The 19,946-nt window shown below is 54.4% G+C and overlaps 4 protein-coding genes across 4 annotated transcripts; all 4 read right to left on the bottom strand.

Annotated features, from left to right (window-relative positions):
- Positions 1-113: 113 nt before the first annotated feature.
- On the bottom strand, positions 114-11,625 carry CDV56_103490 (uncharacterized protein; the record flags this gene model as incomplete). Its single annotated transcript, XM_026757109.1, has 10 exons — positions 114-411; positions 464-1,585; positions 1,661-2,054; positions 2,110-2,161; positions 2,698-9,605; positions 9,658-10,087; positions 10,137-10,249; positions 10,300-10,423; positions 10,469-10,707; positions 10,782-11,625. 10 exons carry the CDS (start codon positions 11,623-11,625, stop codon positions 114-116), a joined length of 10,524 nt encoding a protein of 3,507 aa, XP_026611337.1.
- A 568-nt stretch (positions 11,626-12,193) lies between these two features.
- On the bottom strand, positions 12,194-13,045 carry CDV56_103348 (extracellular proline-rich protein; the record flags this gene model as incomplete). Its single annotated transcript, XM_026756967.1, has 1 exon — positions 12,194-13,045. The coding sequence occupies one exon, from the start codon at positions 13,043-13,045 to the stop codon at positions 12,194-12,196; it is 852 nt and encodes a 283-aa protein (XP_026611336.1).
- Positions 13,046-14,312: 1,267 nt separating this feature from the next.
- Positions 14,313-16,345, bottom strand: CDV56_102976 (GMC family oxidoreductase; the record flags this gene model as incomplete). The annotated part of the gene is made up of 6 exons (XM_026756595.1): positions 14,313-14,380; positions 14,441-14,893; positions 14,944-15,151; positions 15,243-15,846; positions 15,892-15,921; positions 15,984-16,345. 6 exons carry the CDS (start codon positions 16,343-16,345, stop codon positions 14,313-14,315), a joined length of 1,725 nt encoding a protein of 574 aa, XP_026611335.1.
- Positions 16,346-17,841: 1,496 nt separating this feature from the next.
- Positions 17,842-19,352, bottom strand: CDV56_102600 (PHP domain protein; the record flags this gene model as incomplete). The annotated part of the gene is made up of 2 exons (XM_026756219.1): positions 17,842-19,003; positions 19,057-19,352. The coding sequence occupies 2 exons, from the start codon at positions 19,350-19,352 to the stop codon at positions 17,842-17,844; spliced, it is 1,458 nt and encodes a 485-aa protein (XP_026611334.1).
- Between the last annotated feature and the right edge of the window lie 594 nt (positions 19,353-19,946).

Here is a 19,946-nt window from a genome sequence, read left to right as displayed (position 1 = left end):
TCCAAGTGCTCGCGTACTATTCTATTTGATTATCAAGATCAATGGGAGAAAGCTTAGAGCTTGACCACAGATAGCGCTATATACTCCACATAATATTTACATCTGACCAGAGATCACGACTGACTTCTCTCCTCGGTGTCCCTAGCGTCTTCACCCTCCTTCTCGGCCTCTGTCGGCGCATGCGCTGTTTCATCCAGCTCCAAGGTCGGCGCAAACCGACTCTTCCTCCTAAGCCGCTTGCCATAAAAGTAGAACATCACCGGAATAGGCACCAGAGCGGTGGCAACACAGCCCAGCAGCGTCGCAGCCCACTGAATGCCCATATTATTAAACATCTGCCGCGAAAACAGCGGGAAGCTGGCCGCCAACACGGACCGACAGAACGTGTTTGCTGCGATGGCCGAGGCCGCACTGCAGCTGTCAGAGATAGCGAAATAGCTTCTTGAAGGGCGGGAGCACTTACAACATGAGATAGGTATCGATCAGATAATTGAACAATTGAATGAACACGATCAACAGCCCGAAGCCCGTGAAGAGACCGCTCAGCGTCGACACGATCCACGGCACGTCGGCCGTGAACCCCGTCCATCCGAACCAGAAGATCCCCGCCGCGAAGAGCGCCCCGCCGACGATGACGGGCGGGAGGCGCCATTCCGGGACGGGGATGCCAGCATTCGCCTGCAGCTTCTTGTTGTAGGATCTGCTCGCGAACAGACAGATGTATGTCCCCGCGATGAGCAGGCCGGCCACCATCCCGAAGAGCGGGAGGCCGCCCACCCCGGCGTTCATGTGGTAGACCCCCTGGTAGACGAGGGTGTACGCTGTCAGGAAGCAGTACAGGAGCCCGTAGATGAAGCTGAGGTAGACGGTGACGGCCAGGATCAGCGGCTCGCGGATGAGCAGGCGCAGCGGACGCGAGAAGTTGTTCACGAGGAGCTCCTGCAGGTCGATTTCGATCTCCTCCTGCTTGGCGTGGATGCCCCAGTTCTTGGTGCGGCGGCGCAGCTCGGCGGCCTTGTAGATGAGGATGACGGGCGGGTAGGACTCCTTGAGGAAGAAGAAGTTGAGGACGAGGGCCGCGTAGCCCATGAAGGCGGGGATGTATGCGGTCCAGCGCCAGCTGAGATACGACATGTTGATGAAGCCGCCGATGAAGGGGGCAAGCAGGGGCCCGAGGAAGACCATACTGGAGAACATGGCGATCGCGATCCCTCGGAAACGATTGTCGAAGATATCGGAGAAGATGGCCGCCACGACGGCGAGGGGACAGCTGCCAAAGACCCCGCAGAAGAATCGACAGATCAGCAGAGTTTGGAGGTCCTTTGCGACGGCCACGGCCGTATTGAAGATCCCAAAGCCCAGCATCCCGATGAGGATGGGGAGCCGGCGGCCCTGCAGTTCGGAGAACGGCGCCCAGAGGAGCGGCCCGCAGGCGTAGCCCAGGATATACAGCGAACTCGACAGCGTGGCGACCTCGACGCCGACGCCGAACACGCGCGCGACGTTGCCGGTGGAGCTGGAGAAGACGGCCGAGTCGAAGGTCGAGCAGATACTCGTGAAGGCGAGGATAGCACCCGTGCAGAGCCTAGACAGAGTCACAACGGCTAAGAAAATCAACGTCACCACCACCGTGTCGTGGGTGTCGGGGGTTGCAACTCACTTTCGGCGCGTGCTCCAGTTCTGAGGATACAGCGGATCGTCTGTCCCGTCGAACTCAATCACATAGTCTTCCCGATTGGGCAACTGGGGGGGATAGGGCTTGCCGGCTCCGAACGCGGGCAGAGGCGCTCGGGCAGACGCTCGGCTCTGCGACTTGACACTCTCTCCGACGGTGAGCGCATGCTGCAGGCGCTGGGTTTCGATGCGATCTAGGGCTTGGGATGAGGTCTGATACCGTTCGAGGTCGGTCTCGGTGCGTCGGGAATACAGGGTTCGGAGCCGGGGCTGCGATGCCTCGCTGCTAGAACTGAAGGAGGAATCGAGGCTCGCGCGCGAGGAGACGGGATTCGCATCCGCCTCGGCGCGCTCGACTGCATCGTCTGCTGCGTTCATTGCTGCAGTCTCAGATATCAATCTGGATGAAAATGGATCTGGCGGCCGTCAACACACCACACCGTCCACGCACCAGGACCACGAGAATAAAATTCTCGTCAGGGAGCAGCTAACAGCTTATATATCAGGTTAAAATCACTAGAAGCAATAGTCCGCCCACTACGTAAAGGCCGCTTCAATGGTGGGGTCAATGGCTAGGGAGAAACTGGACAGACCCGCTATGAGACCCGGTTGCAGGGCTCATCCAAGCTTCCAAGTTCCAATTCGGTTCCTCAGAGGGACTGCTTTGCCGAACCAGAATACCTCATATACCAGATATATAGATGGTATATGTAGGCCTTGGCCAACACTCATACATGCAATGAGATGACCAATTCTTTGCAACATCAGTAATCATGAATCCCTTGACACAAACTGAATACTGCAGCCTTACCATTCGGGCATTATTAGGTACCTTAGGCACAGAGAGGTGGGCCAGCAGTAACGATACGGTAATATTACTCGGAATTCGGAACGGAAAAAGTGGAGACTGCATGATGAATAATCTATGAGTAATCATGGATATAGATTCCTCATCTACAAGGCATGAACAAGGCATGCACTTAAGCCATATGACTATGGATAAACGGGCAAGTCAGCCCATACAGGAAAGTATCTTCTCAATAACTCCGCAGTATCAGGCACCTGGAACACCTCTGGAAACTCGGCCAGTGCCTCACGCATGTTCCTCGTCTCATAAACCGCCATGGTGCCCCCATCCAATCCCCAGAAGATCATGTTCTCCCGCAGCTTATCCTCCAACATGGACACCCCAGCCTTCATCCGCTGTCCCTCTTTCTCCGCAAAGATCCGAATGAATTCATCGGAGCTCACACGCCGCAGAGCAGGCGAGCACAACCGGCTCAGTTGCCCAAACGTTTCATTCCAGGTGATTGTCCGGGACTGATCGGGCTGAACGAGGTTGTAAGCCTGCCCCGCTGTCCCGCTGACAAGCGAGATACGCAGCAGGGCTGAACAGACGAAGTCGACCGGGATGAACTGGTTGCGCACCGGCGGAGCAATGGGGTAGTGGCCGATCCGGATACAGCTTGCCATCAGTCGGTTGAGAACGTCGGTTGTCTTGCATGTTCCCGTGACGCTGTGGCCGGATACGAAGCCGGGACGATGGATGGTCACTGGCAGACCGTTGGCCATGGCGTTCCAGGCGATCTGCTCGGCGACGACTTTGCTTTGCGTGTACCCGATGTGTTGCTGTATGTCGTCCAGATCGAAGCCCAGCCGTTCGTTCTCTGGAATGAGCTGTCCTGTGAGGTACTTGGACACGCCACAAGCGGAGATGCTCGAGGTAAAGTGGATGGGCTTGAGGCGGCCTGTGTTGGCGAAGCGTAGCATGTTGACGAGGCCGAGGACGTTTGCGTCTCGATGCGCCGAGTAGGGAAGAGTATAATTCGCAAACGCGGCAAGGTGGAAGACGACGCTGCATCGTGCGGCCCATTCCTTGAAGGAGTCCTCTCCGATGCCGAGCGTGGGATCGGCAACGTCTCCTGGAATTATGACCAGCTTGGAGGCAAAGTCAAAAGGTAGGCCGTATTCCTCCAGGGCTTTTTGAAGCCTGGACAATCCTGCCGCTGCGTCAGGCGCTCGGACTAAGCATGCGATTCCCAGGACGTGCGGCAAGCCGGCCAGGAGACTCAGGAAAAAGGTCCCCAGATATCCACTGGCGCCGGTGAGGAAGACGCGGCCTTCCCCTGGGGCATACCAGTCTGGTACTGCGCCGGCGATGGGGTGCATGTCTGTTCCCAAATCCCTATCCTGCCGGCAAAGACACATCTCATCGGGCGCAGTTTCCGCCAGATTGGTTACAATGGATTCTCCCTGTTTGAGCTCCCCACTTGCATACTTGTCGCGGAGGATCTTAATCGTGGTCTTGCTCAATCCTCTCACAGTCCCCGCATTGGAGATCTCGACCAAGGAGATCTCGACCTTGACGTGTCGCCTGAACCAGCTGCGGATCTCAATAGTCATCAGCGAATCAATTGCAATGTTGGCGAGATCCTCCAGCTCCATGTCCTCCGGGTACGACATATGCGAGGCGATCATTTTGCCCAGTTCATAGGTAATGCGGTCTTCTGTGGCCTGGTCATCCAGCAACGTCGGATCCTGCTCTACCGATGCGAGGAACTTTTTCAGTTCCTCCCCTTGCCCCGTCCCACCGTTATCGCTCTCGGCCAGGACATTGCTCCATGCGTCAAAGCGAGCGTCCTGTCCCCACGGGGCACCGGACGTTAGCTCAGATATGGCCCTGGTGGTACCGAGCCCGACGGCCAGCTGCGGTGGTCCCCCAAGGACAGCGAGTTCCAGCGCTTGCAGGAGATTGCGTTCCTTGAGGATCTGCCATGAGATGGAGCGACTGTATTCAAGTGTCCGTGGTGCGTGTTCGGAGACGTATCCGATGTCTCCCATAAAACCAATGTCAAGTACGCTGGCTGGGAGGCCCTGGGACTGGCGATATTGGACGAAAGAGTCCAGGAAGGTGTTTGCAGCAGCATAGTTGGCCGAGCCGGAGTGACCGCATATGCCAGTCAAGGAGCTGAAGAGAATGAAGAAATCCAGGGACAGGCCCTCCACGGCCCTGTGGAGATTCCACGTTCCCTCTACCTTTGGCGCAAGCGCGGTCTTCCATTCCTCGTGGGTCATCTTTTCAAACAATTGGTCCTGTAACGACTCAGCATAACACTGTATAACATGGACGAAGGTTCTTACCCGTAAGACCATGGACATTTGGATCACCCCAGCAATGGGCTGTGTCGCTGCCGCAACCGCTCGCCGTACATCCTGCATATTGGCCACGCTGCCTGTAACTGTTGTAACATGGGAGCCCTGGCTTTCCAAATCCCGGACGAAGGCACGATTCGTAGGCGATTCGTCACCAGAGCGAGACAGAACGACCAAGTTTCTGGCACCCTTCTCCACCATCCAAGTGGCTACCGCGCGCCCAAGCCCCCCAAATCCGCCTACCAGAAGGTAGGAGGTGTTCGAGCTGAAAAGAGACCCTCGTTCATGTAGCCCGGATGCTGGCAGACTCGACGGCTCATCGGGCATCCGGATGACAAGCTTCCCAATGTGCTTGCCAGACTGCATGAACCGGAATGCTTGGGCTATATTTGCTGCGTCATAAACGGTGACGGGCTTGAGTGGCTGGATGGCGCCTTCACGTATATCCTGCAAGTATCTCCTCATCAGGGTAGAGAGAAATTGCGGGTTCTCCATCTGGATCTGGAGGAGATCCACACCGATAAACGACCGGTTGCCTCCAAAGAGATCCATGTCTAGTTTACCGTGGCCCAGAAAGTCCCTCTTGCCAAGCTTGATCATCTTTCCAAAGGGGGCGACGCATCTCCAGGAGGCGTGAAGGAGCTCGCCGGCGAGAGAGTTCAGTACCAGGTCCACGCCTCGGTTGTTGGTCATTCTCATCACATCCGCATGGAAAGACGTACTCCGTGAATCGAAGATGCAATCTTCAGGAATACCATAGTGCTCCATGAGATGCTCCTTTTTCTCCTGGCTACCCACTGTCGCAAAGATCTCCGCTCCGATCATCTGGCATATCTGTATGGCTCCCAGGCCGACGCCGCCACACGCACTGTGGATAAGGACAGTTTGTCCCTTCTGAAGGTTTGCGCAGTGTATCAAGGAATAAGAAACCGTCGTGAAGACGCATGCACCAGCCGCAGCATCCTCCAAGGAGAGGTTATCAGGGATCACGAGGCAACTCCCAGCGCGGAGGATCCGTCTCGTCGCCATCAGTCCTCTTCCAGCCGTTACGACGCGATCTCCAGGGCGGATATCTGCCACTCCTGCGCCAACTCGACGGACAATGCCACTGGCTTCCAGACCAATATGTCCTGTTTCTCCCATGAGCCCCATGGCAACCATGATATCCTGTCCATTGGTTAGCGGACTGTCTCTCGGCCAGAGAGAGCTACTCACGCGGAAATTCAGTCCGACGAACTTGATATCTACTTCAACACCATCATCTTCTACCGGTGGAGGTCTGCCATCCAACATCCATGTGATAGAATCCATAACGCCAAAGCATTTGACGTCTATCGCTCTGTGCTGGGCGTTGTCCGTATGATTGAGGACATCGTCCAGCGAAGTCCATTGGAAACGGCCCACATGAACAACGCCATTCCTAATCGCAAACTCCCGATCCGCAATCTCCTGACTCTTTTCCGTATTTCCTCGTACTTTCTGAAACACCTCCAAGATTATATCAATTGACTGGAGATGGAAGTCGTCCACTTCCACGGTGGTCGTTCTGAAAGCCGTCTCTTGGCGCAAGGTACGCATCATCCCCAAAGCTAGAGAAAATTCCGGGTTTGGCTCTCTATCTGCCGCTATAGCTGACTGTGTCACCCACAGCAGGTGGCCCTCGATCTTCTTGACAAATGTCTGAAACGCCTCAAAGTCCTTGCTGGAGATATCGTGAAAGAAGGGGCCCTCAGCGTCAAGTAGAGATATGACGTCTTCGGCGACGGCAGTATCGTCATATAGCGTCGAGCATTGGACGACAAATCCTTCGGCTGTGAGGCGTTCTTGAAATGCTCGAGCCCACGTCGAACTGGGGCCGCGGGAGAGAAGAGTAACTGTTCCTTTGTCGATGGAACCACGCGGAAGGCTAGACAGAATGCTGGCAGTGATCTCGTACGGCTCCATGTTATTGTAGGAGAAGACATCGGCACCAGTGAACCCTGCCTCTAGTAATTTCTGATGCCATTCCTCTCGGGATAGACCTGCTTTGCTACCGTGTTCCCTCCACCAGCTGGGAAGAATGCCCATAACATAGTCAAGAAGAGGAAAAGTGTTTGTCATTTTATGGAGCAAAAGCCGTCCACCCGGGGCAAGGAGTTTTTGGATATGGCCGAGAGACTCGACGATTTGAGGCGTTGTATGGAGGAGGTTGGATGCAATAACCAAATCGTAACTGCCGGCCTCAAAGTCTTGCGTCAAGGGATCTTTTGTAATGTCCAGTGGGAGATACTCGAGAGCAGAGTGTTCTTTGAATCTTTCTTTCAGTCGAGACAGGTTGTCGGTAGAAGTGTCTGTCAATGTATACTTGGCGTACATTCTCGTCCTGCTATAGACGGATGCCGAAGAAAGTCCCTTGAGGACGACGGAGGTGATGCTGCCATTTCCAGCACCAATTTTTAGTATTCGATGGGAAGGCTTCGAGTGGGCCATGGCTGAGAGGAAGTCGTCCCACTGTGCCATCTGCGCCATGCTTTCGTGTAGCTGGTGCGTCCCGCCGTCTTCTTCTAAGAGCTCGCGCGGTTCGAGCTTATCATTGAGGATATCTTCAATGTGAGATAGCACTCGCTGCGCGAGCTTAAAGTAACTCAACAGAAAAGGATTGTCCTGGCGTCCCAGGATCTCCTCAATCCGGTGATATCGATGTGCAGACTTCATGGCACAGGCTTCCTGTTCACGGCAGTATAGGCCGTCATCGTGGCTGAATCTTGCGTACGCCCCGTCGAGCCAGGATTTGTAATGCCTGAGATGTTCCTTTTCCGGTAAACACGACTTGGTTCGATGGTAGCTCTCCACGATCATCAGTCTGATGAGCTCATCCGCTACATCCCCGGGATACGATTTTCTCTCGATTGGGAAGAGCTTCTCGGGATCCACCAAGTCCACATGTGGCTTCCAGTGCAGCGTCGATGCCAGCGGCACCTCTGCATCCTCCAATGCCGACTCGGACACCCCGAAGAAGACGCCACGGCGCATGGAAAGAACCACCTCGTCCTGCGCAATCAGCAGGGCGTCTCCGGTCATTGTGCTTCCACCCATGTCACAGGAGACATCTAGAGCCATTTTCCCGCGCCCTGTGGCAACGTACAAGCTCTCGATGGCGGTGGGGATGCAGAGCCGTGTCATGCGCCGGCTGATTCCCTGCGTGGCCGCAACACTCAGCAGCCGCAAACACTGATCGATCAGAATCGGATGCAAAGCGTAGCGACTGACGTAATAGTTCTCTACATCTTGCACCATCGCAGCTGCCTTCGAATCAGAGGGACTAGCCGTGATGTTCTGCAGCCCGCGGAACTGCGGGCCGTACTCTAGTCCTCGGTCCTGCAGGGCAGCGTACCACTTTTCCGACGATATCTCGCGTGAGTATCCGTTGACACCCAGCGCTGGGTGCTCCATAGCAGGGCCGGATCGAATCTGTCCGATACAGTGCTTCCTCCACTTGCCGTGTTGATACGCGCTAATCGTGAATTCATACCACTCTGAATCGAGATTGTCCGCCAGCCGGGCAGGGCGAAGACTCGTTACCATCTCAAGACCCTCCGGCTCTGTCTGTCCTAGGACCAGCGCTGTCCGCATGAAGAGGTTGCGGATACTATAGTCTGCGGCGCCGGATATCTGATGGATGGCTTCCCCGGCCATGGCGACGTACCCCGCACACGGAAACACCACCTCGCCGCCAATTTTGTGGTCCAGGAGCCAGAGCACATTCTCGACCTGGAGGAGATTGCGCCACGTCGGTTCGATATCGCTAGACTCGAGGGTTCGACGGCCGAGTAGCTCGTGGCGCGGGTGCTGCCGTAACCGCCAGTCGTGCGTGAGCCGGGTCTCGCTCCAGTAGCGCTCTCCATGCTCCCAGGCGTACGGGGGCAGGTCTGTCAGGATGTTGGCTGGAGGGATGAGAGTGGATAAGTGCACGGATACGCCGTGGATGTGAAGATGGCCTGCGGTAGCCAGGATGCATTTCCATTGGTCTTCCTTCCGGATCAGAGTGGGCACGTATGCGGGTCGTTTCTTCTCGTCTAGCTGGGAGAACATTTGGCGTAGAGGTGCAGAGAGGACCGAGTGGGGTCCTAGCTCGACGAAGAGACCAGGGCCGCTCTCCTTCAATATCTTTTGGATAGCCGTGCTGAAGAGGACCGGGGACTCCAGGTTCTGCCGCCAGTATGCTGGGGTGAAATGAGTCGGATCCGTCATTACCTCGCCTGTGACTGTGGAAAACATAGGAGTCATGGAGCCGTTGCCGTGATCAACCCCAGGCAAGGATCCCTCGAACGAGCCGCCGACCTCCTTCATATGGTGCGAATGGTACGCAACTTTGACAGCCAGCCGGCGGCAAAAGATTTCCTCGGCTTCCAGCGCTTGAAGAACGGAGTCCAGGACCTGCTCGTCACCCGAGATGGTCACGCTCTTCGGACTGTTCTCGCAGGCGACCACCACTCCATCCCTCAAATACGGTTTCACTTCATTGTGACCTAGCCCAACCGCCGCCATGGCTCCTCGTTTTGTCAAGGCGTCCATTGCCCGGCCGCGAGGGTACGCTACGGCAATGGCAGTCGAAGCTGAAATTGCCCCCGCTGCATAGGCCGCGGCAATCTCCCCACTGGAATGTCCAACGACGGCACACGGCAGGATACCCCAGTCGCGGAGGAGGTTGACCAGAGCGATCTGAACTGCCGTGCATAGAGGTTGGGCAAGTCGAGGGTCGCTCATTCGGCTAGCATCATCGCAGTGACATAATTCGTCTATTACGCTGTCAGGACGCAACCCACTTGACCGTGGCCTAGCCAAACGTACCTTCGATGCTCCAATCGGGAGCAGGCTTGAGGTCCTGCAAGATCCTATCCAGTTCTCGAATGCTCTCGCGGAAACTATCCGATTGAAGCAACAACTCTCTCCCCATACCGGGCCATTGAGCGCCTTGTCCACTAAAGACAAAGACAGGATTGGGATCTATCCGCCGGCCTCGTTCCACAGCAATGAGGGAGCCATCTTTCTGAGCGATGGCAAAAGCCTTGTAAGACAGATGCGTGCGTCGGAATGCCAGCGTATAAGCCAAGTCGTGTCGAGTACCCGGGCTAGCCTCCAAGTAGTGGCGGATTGCCTCGACATTGCCGTCCAGAGACTTGGGTGTCTTCGCAGAGAGTAGTAGAAGAGAATAGGCCTGTTCTGCTGGGGCTCGCGTCTCTCGCTCTCCCCGTACAGAAGCGGCCGAGTCCATGATCAGCTACGAAGATTAGCAATCTGTTCGACATGGAAACCTGCACAACACTGACATGGGCATTGGTTCCGCCGATACCGAATGAATTGAGGCTCACTCGTTCGAGCCGATCCGACGGCCACGGCGTTGCGTTGACGGGCACCTGGAGTTTTGCCTGTTCAAAAGCAACTGCTCACATAGGTCAGCTACCGGTTTATGGCTGAATACACATGACTCACTATTGGGATTCGGCTGCTCAAAGTACGCATTTGGCGGGATGACCCTATTTTCCAGCGCCAGAACGCATTTGATGACGCTGGTGATGCCCGATGCACCTTCGGAATGGCCGACATTCGGTTTCACCTGGGGCTGTGAGTCAAATGCTCGTCAAAGTCCCCTCGCACTTACAGCGCCAATGTGTATCCCATCCTTGCCGAATATCTTGGCCACTACAGAAGTCTCGGCCGTATCACCCACAATGGTGCCTGTTCCGTGACATTCGAAGAATCCCGTCCGGGCGATATCGTCAATCAGCGCCTTTCTGTACGTCCGTCGTACCAGTCTCTCCTGCGCCTCCAATCCAGGGGTGGTGATGCTGGGAGTCTTGCCATCACAATTGACAGCAATCGATCGGATGACCGCTCGGACTGGGTCATTGTCTCGCAAAGCCGCAGCCAACGGCTTGATGAAAATCGCATTGATCGCTTCGCCTCGGCCATACCATCGGCCGCGGCGTCAAACGTCCTACAGACTCCACTGGGCGAGATAACCATGTTCTCCGACATGCTCGTGGTCATCGTCGGCGTGAGAATGAGATTCGTCCCCGCGACCAAGGCAGCAGAGCACTCCCCCGCGTACAACGCCTGGCAGGCCTCGTGCAGCCCGACCAGCGAAGACGAACAGCCCGTCCGCAGCGTCATGCTCGGCCCGCGCAGGTCATACTGGTACGAGACGCGGTTCGCGAGCGCGAAATCCCCCGCGCTCACCACCCGGTAGCGGTCGTTGGCCTGCGGATCGCGACTGCTCAGATCGAGCCAGTCCTCTCCAAAGACACCGACGTAGCATCCGGTGTTCTTACCGCGCCACTGCGTCTGCCCTCCGTTCTCCATGCACTCCCAGATGATCTCGAGCAGCATTCGCTGTTGCGGATCAAGCTTTGAGGCCTCGATCTTGCTGATGCCGAAGAAGCCCGCGTCGAAGTGCGCGATGTCCTGCTGCAGGAAGTAGCCGTGCTGGGTGCGGATAGAGCCCGGGATGGAGTCCTTGTGGTAGAAGGCATCGATGTTGTATCGGCTCTCGGGGACTTTGCAGTGGCCATCTTTTTTGTTGATCAGGAAGTCCCAGAAGTCCTTCTCGCCGTTGACGCCGCCGGGGAGTCTCATGGCCATGCCCACGATGGCCACGGGAAAGGGAACGGGCGCGATATCCTCATCGTTCTCTTTATCTTGTTGTGTTGCTGCGTTATACTTTTGATCGGACTCTTCAAGTCTCGGGATATTGAGGGCGCTTTCGAAATCCAGCGGGTTGCTCAGCCGAACATCCTCGATCCCGATAGATCTGGTCATTGTGTCTACATCCGAGAGTCGCTTTGTTAGAGATAGACGGAGAAAAAGCTAGACAGTCCGACAATGGCCGAACTTTTGGGCTTTTCACCTGGACACCGCTTGACAATCAACAGCCCGCCTCGCGTCTCGTATGAGACCTTCGCCCTTGAAAGGGTTGCTGTGCTAGATAGTAGAATGTCATTCGACAGCCCGTCCCAGCAATCCTAAACAACTGACGCATATTTTTCTATTGCTGCAAGGGACGGCACGTAGCCTAGGTAGGGTCGCATGCAAGGAGTGAGAATGCCTGTCCCTGACAGCCATCATTCTAAGTGTGCGGATCAAGAATGCTATGATTCAAGTAGCTGACGGAACACTCGAAGAACGACCATAATTATGTCAATTCTATATCGAGGGATTGAGATACACAGTGCCAGTTGCTCAGATATCCGAGACGAACAACGACACAATATGACCAAGTGCAGAAGTCAACCCGACACCCATGCTATTCAGCACTTGTAACAAAGACCAAGAGCTCACGCGCTATTTTCTATACTACCCCACAATAAGCATTCCCCCTGTCAATGTCTCACACCCGCACCATCCTCCTATCAAAGTGCCATGTCTTCGTCTCGGTAGGAGCCTGACCGCTCCCGGTACCACTTGGTGATCCCCGCGTGTGGCTGGGGCGAGTGCCCGTACCAACAGGGTGAGTAGGCTCGGTGGTTGTCCCCGTTCCCGCGGTGCGTGTGGTAGCAATGGTCGTGGCTGCTTCCTCAGCCGAGGTGGTTGCTGCGCTGGGCTCGGAGATTGGGGGAATCACGATAGTGGTGGTGTAGCCGGAGGTGTTGGTGTAGGTGATGGTCTCGCAGCGCTGGCAGTGTCCGGTACCGCCTCCGCTGCCTCCACCGGGTGCCTGGGTGTGCGTTCCAGCATTACTGCCGCTGCTTACGGTGACGGTTACGGTGACCGTGGATGGAGGGGGGCAGCTGTCCGCTGGACCAGGCAGGCTGACGGTTGTGGTTAGGGGAGAAGATCCCGGAGCCGTGGTAGCAGACGGGATATTTGTGGGGACGTGGGTGGTGTAGCAGGTGGTTGTCTCGTAGGTCGAGGTCGTCAACCAGGTGCTGTAGTAGGTAGTGCCGCTCTGGGTGTGGATGGGAGTCGAGCAGGGCTTGAAGGTCGTCTTGGTGATGGTCTCGGTGACGGTTGAGACGGAGCCAGAGTCACCACCAGGGACGACAGTTGTTGTAGGCTGAGGATGGCCATTGCCATTGCCATCGGTGGACGTAGGCTTACCACCCGCTCCGCCTGTGGGAAGCAGAGTATAAGTCGAAGGGTGGTGAGAGGGAATGGTCGAGTTGGTAAAGCTGTGGGGACCAGGGAAGGCAAGCGCAGAGCCTGCGAGGGCGGAGACAAAGAGCAAAGAGTGCATTATCATTTTGATCTTCTCGCTGTGAGAAATAACTTGATTTGTTGATGGAGAAGAAATCCCGGTGGAGTGTGAGCGACATGTTTATATAGTGACTATTCCCGAGCTTGCCAGTTGCAAACTACTATAGTGCCTTCATTATGGATACTATATCCGCACGCCTGATGTCAGTGTATATTATCACATCCCCAGTCTGAGGTGATTTAGGCCACCCATCAGTCCAAGCTATAGAACCGAGCTATTGAGAACCGGCGAAGCTATTCATAGGTCCGGCGAGACCGGTATTTGCCTATTGCCCCACCTGTATCTCTGGAGCCGAAAACATGAGATCAGTAATGCAATTGAATTGCACAGATTCTTCCTGGAGATGTGCCATTCGTGATTTGCGTTCAGTAGGTGCAGCTGTCATGAGTGACCAGGAACTGGTCTGCCACAGTGCCGGGTTGCACCGTGATTCTGGCAGTGTAAAAATAGACCACCATTCCATGGTAAGGATGAGACGGGGTTCAGATGTCATCCAACGGTCCATCATTGTGGCTAATCAGTATTTGTGGCGAGAAACAATTGTAAGACATTGTGTACTCGGAGAAAATAGCTCAGCCACTGACTCGGATTTGATTCACGAGATTGACTGTGCTGACGGTCAGATCACACAGGACATATTATGAAATCTTTCTCACTAAAAGTCTCGAGTCGAAACCAAATCGAGACTCGATCGATGCTGCTAGACAGATGGATTGAATATTGGTCATCGATGCCCTCGTGATGATGTCTGTGACCTTTTACTCCTCAAGTAAGGGCTGGTGTTACCAAGCACATTTCTGAATATCTCATCTATATAATTCTCCAGGCGGCAGTATTATGACAAGTCAATGTAAAACTCTGATCTGAACAGGCACAGGAAAAGTGCCGTCCGGAATAGTCACACTTTTATGCTCCCTTGGCACATTGGCTCACCCGGTTACTTGTCGTGGAAGATGCAAGAAGATTCGCCAGTTTGGTTGTCTCAGATAGAAGAACTCCGGCGACGAACATAATTCGTTCTGTGTCAGGTAGCCTTGGTGAACTACGACTTCATCAAGCAGACAGAAACCTCAAATCGCATGTGATGACTGAGCTAGAGATATACATCTCCATCAACAGTGGGACATATAGCAGATATGGACAGTTTGTGATGCCCGGAATGAGAGTCTGCTTACGTTTTCCAGCTTTCGTAGAACATGAGACCATTGGCACTTCGTTGATCACGCTATCTGCTACTGCTACAGACTACCATTCATCCTCTATCTCTAGCTCTATCATAATCCTGTACAATCTGATGAGCGAGTTTCTCGGCCAACATGTCTGCCTTTCGGTTAGCGACTGCCCTGAGAAGTTATCCTTCGTAGTACAAAGACAACTTACAAAAAGTAGCCTGTGGATGTCCCGGAGGCAGAATCGGAAACGCACTGGCATCAATAACCCGCAGCCCATGTGTCCCAAATACTCTTCCTTGGCTATCCACAACCGCCATGGGGTCCGTGTTCACCCCCATCTTACATGTACACGCTGGATGGAAGATGGTCATCACATTATCTCTAATGAACTCCAGGATCTCTTCGTCGGTTTGCACACCAGGGCCCGGGAAGTACTCCTCTCCAATCACTACGGGCGCCATAGCACGACTCTGGAATGCCTCCCGGACACGCTTGAAGATTGCGACGGCCATTCTCTGATCCGTTTCCGTGGCGAGCCAGTTTGGGTTGATGAGCGGTGGCTCGGAGATGTTGCCGGATGCGATGGTAACGCTGCCGCGGGAGGTGGGCGCCACCAACGTACCCAGGATGGAGGCGTACTGGTATCCGTCTCTCGGTTGGTCTGCCATGAGGTTGGAGAAGTTGCCTACGGAGCCCGCGGCGGATATGTACTTTTCACCATAAGATATGTCAATGTCTGCTCTGCCAGGTTTTGGTTGAGGGACGAACTCGCCTCGGCTTCGGGCCAGTCAGATGGGAAGCGAGATAGATCGTCCTCTATCTCTTTGTCAAAACTCTTCCTATGCGTAGCTGGGATCTTCTCCCAGGCGAGAAAGTCGGCGATCGGGCTTCCAAGCGGCCCGTTAGGCTCGCGCAGATTCTCAAGCAGGTGGGTTGCAAACGAGGTGAAGGTGTCGACTCGCACACGATAGCTCGGTGCAAAGAAGGGATGGTCCCCTGTTCTGGCCTACGCCCGGCAGGTCGACTAGCACATAGATTGCATGGCTACGGAGGGTTTCCTCTGGTCCGATGCCGGAAAGCATAAGGAGCTGGGGAGACTGGATGGCGCCAGCGGAGAGGATGACCTCTCTCCGTGCTCTCAGGGTTATATTACCCGATATCTCAACGCCTGTTGCTCTCTTATTGGCGTCTAGGACAACTTTCTGGGCCACTGTATTGTCGTACACTGTAAGAGGTAGTGGATCGATACTGAGGAAGGCGTCTGAACTGCTCCGGGTCTGGTTCAACGGCTGGATTGTCGATGAGCAGTACTGCGATCCCATGAGGGTCCCGGAGTTGAAGTCTTTCGTCTCTTCAATGCCCATAGCATTCACTCCTAGTTTCATCCAAGTCGAGAAAGGCATGGCATAGTTTGGATATGATACTTGCACTGGGCCGCCATTGCGTAGGTCAAAAGCCGCCGCATCATAATCTGCCGTAGCATTAGCTAGACGAACAGCTGCATTCGGCGCGGTGAAATTGACGCTCTGCTGGAAGTATGGCAGAGCATGCTCGAACTGGTAACTACTGTCGTTCACAACCTGCGCCCAGAGCTGCATTGCATTCTTGGAAGGTCTACTCGATCAGTCAGCGTTCCCCGTAGAGTGGCAGACCACATACCGCTGGTATATCATCCAGTTTAGGGCGGAGCTAGAGACGATTAGAATATGTATCATCATAGTAATGATGGATGATAAATAGGCAATGCGTACGATCCACCAAGACACTTTCCCCGGGGGAAGTGGATTCGCCGGTGATTTGCACCAGGAAACTCCTCCGTCACAAAGCCCCAGTCAATGGGCGAATCCGTTGTAGGATCTGATCCCGATGGAAGCACAACAGCGGCTGGAAATGCAGCAAACGAGTTGTCTTCATATCGTGAGCCGGCTTCAACCACGGCAACTTCAAAGGAGTGCTGCGCTAGGCGAGTAGCGACGGTCAAGCCTGCTGTGCCACCGCCAACAACGATGAAATCATACTCTGTACTATTTCCTGCAACATGGAGGTTACTTGACGCTGATACAGCCCCTGCTAACAGGGCGATAACTGCCGTTTGTATCATTCGATGCGTCATCTTGAGGGTGCAGGCCCTGTATCTGCCTCTCCTTCTGGCCTCGACAAGACCGTCATTGTAAACTTAAAAGACCACATACTACGTGCATAACTGGTTCTAGGACAACGATCATTGGAGTGAGGAGCCTCATCCCGTGCAAAGGGATGACTCCATGCTCATTTGCGAGGGTAAGACATGCCAATCTTGGGAAATCTGAGCCTTGCATAATAAGTATGCATTGTCAAAGCATAGCCCAGGAGCATACTGGTCTTGTCAACCTGCATTCCGGTTTCTACATTCTCCGCGGTAGTACCCGTGACATGTTGATGAACTGGGTCTGTCGGGTTTTACCAGTCTTGCGGACAGTGTCTCCGGAGACATCACGAAGAAGATCGAAGAGCAGTGTGCTGCGGCTGGAGGACAGAGCAATCTATGCCAGGATCACAAGGCAATGCAGGCTGTTGAAGATTGTCTGAAAGAGAATATGATGCCCGCGGTGCTGGGTGAGATGGACCAGCTCTCGACGTTTATCACAAAGGACATGTGCGACAAGGTGAATGCGTATCTTAAGGGATCGGAGCTTTGGGATAGTGTCATTCCTACGGAGTTTGATGGCTATGCGTCTACGTGCGAGAAGGTTTGATTGCGCTGGGAGTCTGGGGTGAACAAAGTGGTTATATCTGTATCCTGGGTCTGACGCCTCATTCCTCTTCATGGTAATAATCACTACACGCAAAGCAAGAGATCATAGTGAGGTTGTTTCATGTCACCTCTCTACCTGGGCTGACTCTTTGGATTTTCTTCGCATTATAGCTTAAATGTCAACAGAGCTCGAGGACAATTGATGTACCTTTACGCTTTAATCATTGTTGATATCGTAAGTTCCCGGTCGAACTCTGCCAGCGTTCACGCAACCTCCATTCAATTATGTACTCTAATCGAGGCATTGTGCTTGAACGAGCTGTGCTGTTCTAATAAAGTTATAGGGTGTCCAACAAACTGGCATTGTAATTCCACTAGTCTCCAAAACTGCAATTTGATTACCTGAATCAAAGACTTGCTGTGCTCCTTCCTGCTGATCATACTCACACCGAACTATACACGCTTTCGATCAACCCTAACCCTGTCCTAATGCGACAGTGACAACTAAGAAGATCTGGTGGACAGCACGGGAGCAATGATGGCAGCTATAGCTGGCTCGGATGGTGTACGCTTGTGCTGCCATACTTGTAGTTGTGTAGAGAGGAAGAGATATAACCGTGGTTACGAGTCCGATTTGATGCCAACTCGTCCCTAATCATGAATGGGCCTATATCTCCGCTTCTGCAGACGTAGTCCTCAGCCTTTCCATGCACTAACTAATCTTCTGAGAGGAAGAAGGGCTACGAGGCGGGAGAGTTGATCGACGTTGCACTGATTCAGCTAGTGTGCTACGATGCTATCCCGTCCAAAACAAACAGCAAATCAGTGGTTCAGGCTAGAAGCTCGTCCGGTAGATTCCTTTTCACTAGCACCAATCAGCCCAAGAACCAAACCGGGTTGGTCAAGGCAAGCACTTCCTCTGTCGTGCCATTGCGAACCTCCACCCGAACAAACTTGGCCCCGGACGGCACGCCCCGTTTGATCTGTACTGTATCCTCAATGGTAGTATTGTAGAAATACCCCTTATCGGAAATAAAGCAAGCCTTGAGGTTCGACAGCCCCTCAGCCGAAAAGATAGCATTGGCACCCGCCGCAGTCGTCCGGAGCCTGTCACCAATCTGCGCGGGCGCCGACAGCGAGGGAATCTGCACCTCAAACGCGACGTCCATGCCCGGCCCTTGAACCAGATACGCGCGGCCAGCCTTGACACCCTCCACAATAGCAGCCTGGCTGCGTCCTCTCGCCTTGACGACGGTCGTCGGCCACCCGTTCAGCGACGGAGGAGAGTGAGAATCGCTCCCTCCGATGGCGGTCATGAATTTCCCATCTACAAGCAGTTCATGCCACTTCTGGACGGCCTGCTGATCCGGTTCATCCCACTGCGCATTCCATACCTCCACCGCGTCATTCTCCTCCCACCCGAGACCCCAGTCACACGCGGGGCAAGCGGCAAAGGGATGGTTGGCTGAGACGAAGCCACCGGCGCGGTGGACCTGGTGCGCGGCGGCAGCGAAGCCAGGGTTGTCGTCGGGCGTGTACCGCCACTCGATGATCTGGTCGCGGTCGAGACCGACAGCCTGCCAGTGGCCGTAGCGGGTGGTGACCTCGATGGCGCGGCCGATGAGCAGATCTGGGGCGAGCGATGCCTGGTAGGCGCCGACGATCTGATTGCTGGTGTCGGTGTTGTGGTCGCTGAAGAAGATGAAGGATAGATTGCGGGACAGGGCGTTCCGGATTTGCTGGTCCGGTGTGTATTTACCGTCCGAGTAGACGGTGTGCATGTGGAAGTCGCCGCGCATCCAGGTGAACGACGAGTCTTCCTGGCAGCCGTTGCAGAGGGGGTTCATGTCAGTGGTGGCGTAGTATGGGGAGAACCACGAGTCGACGGGGTCGAAGGACATTTCGATGTCGAGCTGCCAGTCGATCCCTTCAGGGACGGATGTGTAGGGGCCCAGGACGACGTTCCAGGTGCCCGGTTCGACGGCGCCGGGGTTGTAGCCGGGGGTAGCCCAGGAGGGAGTGATGGTGAAGTTGTTTCTGCCTTGTCAGATGGGGGGGGACCGGTATAGATGGACTTGGGAAAGACATACCTGAAACCACCGGACCAGCCTCGAGAGCCCGTGGTGCCATTCACTGCATCCATCATCTGGTATCCCCGTTGATCGAAGATCCCCAGATCAAGGGCATTTCCCTGCCCCTTCTTCGAGTAGCTCTGCACAACGGAGATGGAAGTTGTCCCCACTTCCACTTCGAATGGAGCGTAGACAAAGGAGAAGACCTGGGAAGGGTCAATATGACCGGTCAGGGTCTTCTTGATGGGTGCTCGCGTGGCAGCAGCCAGTTCCAAGAGCGGAACTAGCCAGGCAATTGAACAGATACCCTTCATCTTGAGGACTTGATTCTCGATTCAGATATTTATTGTTGACAGGCAGGGATTGTGGTAGGGTTTTATACGAAGTCAGGATGAGTTAATCATGCCCGTGCCAAAGGGACTGGGACTGAGACCCTAGTATAAATTTGGCCTGATTAGGTGCCTTATTGAGTATGCATCTGGTCGATCTTCCGCGTACCATGGGTGAAGTATCGTGAGTCATTTAAACAGGCTTCGTCTTGACAGGATCTCCACATGTCGATCTCCACGTGGGAGCATGATTGGCTGTAGCATTGGTTGATTATAAGGGATACTACTGGACCGGGACTTTTGGATACAAGTCAGTGAGTGTAGCCTTCTCATGAAGTATGATTGTAATAGGATCTTAGGAAGAAACCGGTCTGGGATCATGCCCGTGGCATCGTAGGTATGGAAGCCTGCCAACCTGATCCGGACCTGGAAAGTGGCTGTCGATCTTCTTGTTAGTCTGAGCTATGCTCAAGCAGGGTTTTTACTCGATAAATCCAGAAGAGGAATGTCATTAGCCGGTAATCCGGTATAATTTACCTGGGAAGATAGCAATAAACCGCCTTTCATTCTCTCACAGTA

The sequence above is a fragment of the Aspergillus thermomutatus genome (genome assembly GCF_002237265.1).
Source record: "Aspergillus thermomutatus strain HMR AF 39 chromosome Unknown NODE_234, whole genome shotgun sequence".
Classification (NCBI taxonomy): Eukaryota; Fungi; Ascomycota; class Eurotiomycetes; order Eurotiales; family Aspergillaceae; genus Aspergillus; species Aspergillus thermomutatus.
The sequence above is the reverse complement of the archived record's forward strand: the minus strand, read 5'-3'. Positions and strand labels throughout refer to the sequence as shown.